At 30.9% G+C, this 7,409-nt stretch overlaps 1 protein-coding gene across 1 annotated transcript; it reads right to left on the bottom strand.

Moving 5' to 3' along the window:
- Positions 1-888: 888 nt before the first annotated feature.
- Positions 889-6,247, bottom strand: LOC108728219 (pantothenate kinase 4). The gene is made up of 13 exons (XM_018456678.1): positions 5,742-6,247; positions 4,842-5,124; positions 4,508-4,691; positions 4,327-4,419; positions 3,924-4,071; positions 3,384-3,574; positions 2,927-3,201; positions 2,702-2,854; positions 2,515-2,602; positions 2,231-2,435; positions 1,919-2,076; positions 1,587-1,756; positions 889-1,395 (listed from the first exon to the last, which is right to left on the bottom strand). The coding sequence occupies exons 1-13, from the start codon at positions 5,854-5,856 to the stop codon at positions 1,047-1,049; spliced, it is 2,412 nt and encodes an 803-aa protein (XP_018312180.1). The 5' UTR covers positions 5,857-6,247; the 3' UTR covers positions 889-1,046.
- Between the last annotated feature and the right edge of the window lie 1,162 nt (positions 6,248-7,409).

Here is a 7,409-nt window from a genome sequence, read left to right as displayed (position 1 = left end):
ATATTATACTATCTTTACGTATCATAGTATCACAGAAAATGTACTTTGCAGTATTTTACACGTATATTGCAGAGGTTTTTGCTTACAAATCAATGTAATTTTTCTAATAATTATGGTAATTGCAAATTATATATAAAACGGTTTTATTGTCTTTAATCAATTATTTATATAACGATTTTAATCATTTACATTAATATAAAGAATTCAGATGTACTTGTTTATATACATTGATAGTCCTAGAATTTCTGTAAAAAATGAAGTCAATAACTAATTTTTTGTGTTAATTGTAATTGTAAACGAGATTGATCGTATTACGTGCTAATTGACAATTCATAAATGAGATGATTGTCAAATGCCGGATACAAATAAAACGTTTTACAATTTACGTTTTACGAACGTTGTCTTTTTCGAGATTCTTCTAGTTCTAACATGTATAGATATCTCAATGGAAAAGAAAGTGATGTTTTTGCTTGTTCATAGATTAATGAGATTTATGAAATTTCATTTAGATCTTGTGCAACTTAGATTAAAATATAATAAATATTATATTTGTTAAAATATAATAACTGGTAGACAAAAAATATTTTTAATTAGGTCTAGAATTTGGAAGGCAGATGGTAATACTAACAGTACTTTTTTTCAAGACGTGTGAAAAGATCGACAATATAAAAGTAATATATTAAGTTATAACTAAAACAATCATACTACGTAATCATTGTAATAAAAAACTTAAAGTAAATTTTATTGATAGATTATCAATAAAAAAATATTTTTATTATTTTTATATTATCAATAAAATAAATTTTATTGATAAATTATTAATAAAATTATTTCAATAATCTCATGATTATCACTGATGAATCACCATAATCTTTCTTTCATCTGTATGTTTGTTTCTTAACACTAGTGCAGACTCGATCACACTTCTAAAATTTAAGCGTATTTGCGCGTAACTCTGTCTTTAAGTTTTCTCTTTTTCGAAAGGCAAATGGTTGTAAATTTAATTATATTGTTTGGTCTATATAGAAATAATCGAATTGCTTGTTTTACACTGATACTTTACTTGTATTCCTATCGCTAGAATTATCGCATTTACAAAGTTCTGTTGTCTCTCCTGTACATTTTGACGGACAACCGTCTTTTATCGCCTCTGATTTTATTTCAATATCATAAATCTTGGTTTTCGGCGACGATTGCTCGTATTTGCATATCACAGCATACATATCGCCACCTAAACGAAGTGCCAGCCATCGATTCTTTATGACCGCCAATTTCAGACATTCACACTTCATCTTAGCATGAAAATTCGTGTGTAAAGTTCTACCCATTCCCTCGATGACTACAAGATCTACATCGTGCTCGACCATTGCAAGACATAGATCCAAATTCAGACGACTGTTAAGATTTAATTAAAAATAATATCAATTAATTAACATTATTAAAGTATAAAATTTAATTAAAAATAATATCAATTAATTAACACTATTAAAGTATATATAAACTATAATTTCAGATTTCATACTACAAACCAAAGAATACAAGTCAAACTTGTAATTGTAGTTATGAAATATTCTATACATGAATACCTGAGATCCAAACAAGGACCTGCTTGCGCAGTTTCCATAGCAATGAGAGTATTGTCTTCTAGCGCTTGTCTGATAACATTACAAATTTTCGCAGCGTCTCGTAATGTGACGACCAATTCAGGATACGTTACATCATTTAAAGCTGGCATAGAATTAGCACACAATATTATCTGAAAGTATAAAAAACAATTTCAATGCGATTAAATAAATTTTTTTAATTATATAATAAATTCGCATTCAAAAATATATAAATATAATATAAACATAATAAATTCATTTTTTAAAAACAGTTTGAAAATGATTCAAGTATGGATAATATTAGTAAAACTAACTTTAGTTCCTCGTTGCAACAAATCTCGTGCAAATGGCAGAATTCCAAGAATTATATCTACACCACTATTATCAACAAAGATGGCTGCACATTTGTGAGCTGGTCCATTCTGTAATCTGTGTATCCAATCATCTAAATTATCCTCTAGCCATGGTCTGCCTATTTCATTTCAAATTTCAAGGATTAGGATAGTTTCAAATGATAGAATATTATTTTAAAACATATCAAGAATAGGAAAGAATTTATTAGAACATAACTCTCATAATTCTAAATGTTACAATATTAATTTTTTTATTTAGTAACAATGATTTACCTGGAATTTTCGCTTGAGCTTCTTCAAAGCCAAAATCATTGGTTTCTAATAGCTTTGCAACATCTTTTGCACCCCAATCAAATATATTACCACTGAGAACGCCAAGAATCAAAGCTTTTATCTTTTCTATACCTTCTAACTTATCTATAACAGTTACACGTTCATGTAGGTGTCTTAATGCTTCTTCATTCTCCTTTCTTTTTTGCTGCAAATAAAGCATGCATATAAATTTCATTTTGATATGTTTATTTTTAAAATATTAAAGAAACAAAATAGATACTTACATGTAGATACGGATCTGGAAAATCGAATTCTTTCATGCAATGCTCGATGGTGTCCAATAATATTCTAACCGTAAGTGCCCCATATGCACTGTAAGTTTGTATTACTTAAATTAATAACTCGATAAATAAATAAATATTTACCGCGTGCGATTAATTTTAGTATTTGTTATAGCGACGGAAAACTTACAATGGTTGTGCGTGAAGATAATGTAATCTGTTTATGTATTTCTCCTTTAATTTCAATCCTCTGTCTTTTGCCGTTGGACTGAGTGGTTGACTATGAATAGCTCTCGACACAAATTTATCCACAGATTCTTCAAAACATTGCAGCCAATAATCTCTATAAACAGAAACATTTTAGTACTTACATTTATACATAATCATAATTGTTGAAATTAAATAAAAGTCTCACCTTGCCTCTTTATCCTGAGCGAGATCTGTAGTGTCAGGAATGTAAGACGCGGGATCTTTCAATAGCGGGCAGAATGTAACAGCATATTCCGCTTGATCAATTTCTAATTGATCGACTTTAATTCCGAGATCGGTTGACACGGAATCTTTAAAACTCGATGACCCGGCATAATTTTCTAACCAGCTGCATTTGTCTTTCTGTTCGGTGCTGTATAAATATGCTCCAATCGCACCAAGGTAACCTTCATGGCGAAGAAAGAGAGGCGTTACCCTATCCTAAATAATAGATATGTAACAGAGAAATATAAATTTTACAGAAATGCATAATTTATGCAGACATCTTGCACTTTGACGCATATAGTTAATTATTTAAATTATTTGATTCAAAGATATACAATAGTTAGATCCATCAAGAAAACATTGTAAAAGATCGAGAAAAAGTTAACATAATGACTAACATGAGACCAATATTTGATAGAATATGAGATGGTATGCATTGATAGTGGATGGTTACGAAGGAAATAACCACCAAAGTAAACCCTGTCCATGTTGTAAACGGTAGCATACAAACTAGCTATGTGTCCAATATCATTGCTGATGGTGAACAGTAAACTTCTTGCAAGATCAGCTTCAGAAAATTTTGGCTGTCCTAGAATGTTATTAATATAATTAATACTTAAAACTGCTATTACGTAAATTTCATAAATATTTGATTTGTTAGATATTTACTTGTGATATTTTAATACTTTCCAATCATGCACGAAAGAATTTTGTTATACATTCATGCTTCTAAAAATTGATTCGTAAAATTATACAAATGTCCACGTAAAATCATACAAATGTAACTAAAAACTCTCTTAATGACTTGATATTAAAATAATAAAAAAATAATTAATAATTGATTATTTTTAATTTGATTTTAAATAGATTTTAAAAAGAATGTACTAGAAATTTTTGATGTAAACTTTTTTGGCTCATGTATATGTAATCTTGCTTACCACAAGCCACTGCTTTGCCAAAAGATGATGCAATAAGCTCTCCGGATAAACCTTGGGAGGAATAATCGCCCCCATAAATATCTTTCACTAACATATCTACATTACGGTGATCTCCTCGTTCTGCAAGTTGCAGCAATTCATCAAAGTCCTAGTAGGGTGTTTTTAAAGTCATTGTTTTAATACATATCTATATATAATTCACACGACTCAACGGTATTACGATGGAGCAGAATCTTCTCATACAATTTTATTATAATTTTATTTATAGATATTTGTAAAGATTACACCTAATCCATCCAAATATAAAGATATTGATAACATGCACTTGGTATAATGATAGTAAAAAGAAATTAATCTAAGAGATTATTAAAGTATAATCTAAGAAATTACATAAATTCTATACCTTCCTTTTTGTAAGTAACGATCCCAATCCCCAAAATGTACCTCCTCCCGTGGCTGTACCTCCGACTCTTTCAAATACTTCATCTGATTCTACCTATAAAAATAAAAAAATGTCTTAAAATAAGTAAATTTATTCAGAATAACTTATTACTAAGTAAATTTACTAAGTATCTATTGCTTACTTTAAGAATACTGACGCCACTACCAACGTTAACCAACAAATATGGAAATATGTTAGGTCCAGCTTTTTGAAACTTATACTCTGGATTCGCGTGTCGGTGATATTCAAATGCTTCACATGGTATATTTTTAAGTAAGAAATTACAACCTTTTATCAGACAGTCTATCTCATCTTTTTTGTCAACTCTGCAATTTTATCTTATCAGTAAACATAATTTCTCAAATGTTTCATGTCTTACCAAAAATTAAAGAATATAAATTTGAATATTTCATATTGCAAGATACTTGACATTGAAAATTTAGCAAAGAAAGGTCAAAATACAAGGATATACTCACAATAATCCTAATTTGTCTTGCAGCAATGGGGTATATTTGAATGCTCCGCCTCCAGTAACTTTAATACTTTTCCCGTGAAATCGTTCAACATCTACTAAATTCTTTTTAACAAAGTTTAAGCAGTTCTCGATATATCTTGTCTCAAACTTAACAAAATGTAGTCTATTACCCTCAAATACTTTGTATGCTAGTTCTCCACTGTTCCCTAAACCTTCTGCATCCTCATAAAGTGCTTTGCGATAACTTACTGTTGAGTAATAGGCAATTTTGGTTAACGACAATCCTGAAATAATACACAATAATGTATACCTAAATTTAGATAGAATATAAAACATAACAAAATGATAATAATAACTTAAGAATATACTTAACCATAAAATTCATTAATAAACATTATTATAAATTCACAATTCAACCCTTTTTTTAAGTTTGACAATCAAAGTAAAATTAAAGATATTTGGATACAATGGAATCACTAAATGTAATATGTAAAATATAATTTTTAAGATGTGATATAAAATTCAATATAAATTTTATTCTATTTCTTCTTCCATTTTGATATAATAAGAAAAAAAACCTTAGCAGTATAACTTTAAAAAAAGTTCTTATGCAGAAAACATTACTACATATTCATTAATTTATGTTTCTTTTTATTCGTGTCAAATGATAATTGTATATATATATATATACAAATGGAAGCGTAGCTACATAATTTAGTACGTAATATGCTGCTACGGGTATTATTACGTTACAGCATTAATTATGATAGGTTCAACTCGATCGTTGATTCAACAACGATTACTTGATTTCATGTAACAGTCATGTTAACCTCTCGAGGGGTAAGGAGCCGCGTGAAGGATTAATCGTAAATAATTAGTAATCCCAGTCTCGACGACGTACCGATGTCTATGGCAAAGGTTTGCGCATTCTTCAAATTGGCGAACACCTCGACAGCGGGTGGCAATTTGATACACCGTGGATGCGACCGTTGGTCGCTATCGTTCTCTGATGCCATCCCCACGTCTGCGAATGATCCGCTCGGTTTCTCTTACGATTGTGCGACTTCGCGGCACCTCTACAGGCATTTAACGCGACTGGCAGGTTGGCGACGTGTTTACATCACGATCACGATATTATCAGCCAGATAAACAGTCTACGACACGCATCGCCAACGTAAATGTTCGTAAATCATAAATGTCCGACTCGAGAGGGAAAGATCCCTTTCGAGAGATTTTCGTGTCTCTCTCGCTCTCACTCTCACTCCCTCTAACTCTCTCTCTCTCTCTCTCTCTCTCTCTCTCCCTCACTCTTACAAGGTGCGTTCGGGAAGACGCTATTAGCGCTATTTCTATCATTCTATTTTCATTGTTTATTAGACGTAAAACAAGGATAGAATGACACAAATAGCGCTAATAGAGTATCGTCGAACGTACTACAGACGGGGCGCAACAAGGGCAAACGAACGCTGCGTCCAGGGTCTGTAATTTGTAAACTCCATTCATAAAACGTATACAAGCGTTAGTAGCGCCGCCTACTATAGAGGGACTGCAAAATGGAACTTCGTAGCCAAAAAGTTAATATGGCGTTTAACGTCAAGCATATATAGACTCATACATATATAGGCATGTAGGGCCTATATATGAATAAGTGTAAGACGCCATATTGACTTTTTGGCTACGTAGTTCCATTTTGCGGTCCCTCTATAGCGGGCGGCGTTACTAACGCTAGTATACGTTTGATGAATGGAGTTTACAGACCCTGGCTGCGTCACATAATGGCGACAGCGTGAAGTAGTAAACCAATCAGAGCATAGTATCATTTGCAGGCGTGCATTTTAAAATCTGAATTAATTATAGAAAACCAATACCATATTTCATAATCGATTCCCCTTCTCTTCGATTGATAGCTTGCAGCTATCCAAAGCTATACAAAGTAATCAGATACAATAAAAAACATAATAAAATATAATACAATAAAAAAAAAGACTCAAACATTTTAATATAAAATATAAAAATTGTTTATAAATTTTTATAACACTTTTGCTTTTAAGTTTAAGATATCTCGTATACAAAATGCATATCATAACACAAAATTCGTGTGTATCTCAAGAAAATCCGAATTCTGGTTCTGTAGTATCAATCTTTACGTTTTTATTTAATAAATTTAATCTTTTAATGATACAATCTTTATTAATGGATCCTTAAACGAAAATTTCAATTTCGCATCTCCCCTACTGTGAAAATAAAAGTTGTTGAATATTAAGAAACTCGAAGCTGAATATTCAAACAAGTTAATTTAGCGAATTTTGTCTTATAATATGCGCTTGCATAAAAATGAAATTACGAAATTATATTTTTTAATGCAGATTTTCAGCCCGTTTTTACCAAACATACTTACTAATACGTAAGTATATTCCACAGTCTTTATAGTCTTTAGCAATTATAAAGACTTTGAATACATTTCAAACTTTTCCAATCATATATCGTTAATTTAAGGTTTAATTTAGCAAAAACGAGCTAGAGGCCCTCCACCACCCCCCCCGATTTTATCGGCGGTCCTCTTTTCTTT

Source organism: Mycetomoellerius zeteki, unplaced genomic scaffold (genome assembly GCF_001594055.1).
Source record: "Mycetomoellerius zeteki isolate Tzet28-1 unplaced genomic scaffold, Tzet1.0 scaffold590, whole genome shotgun sequence".
Lineage (NCBI taxonomy): Eukaryota > Metazoa > Arthropoda > Insecta > Hymenoptera > Formicidae > Mycetomoellerius > Mycetomoellerius zeteki.
This window is presented reverse-complemented; position numbering and strand designations above follow the sequence as displayed.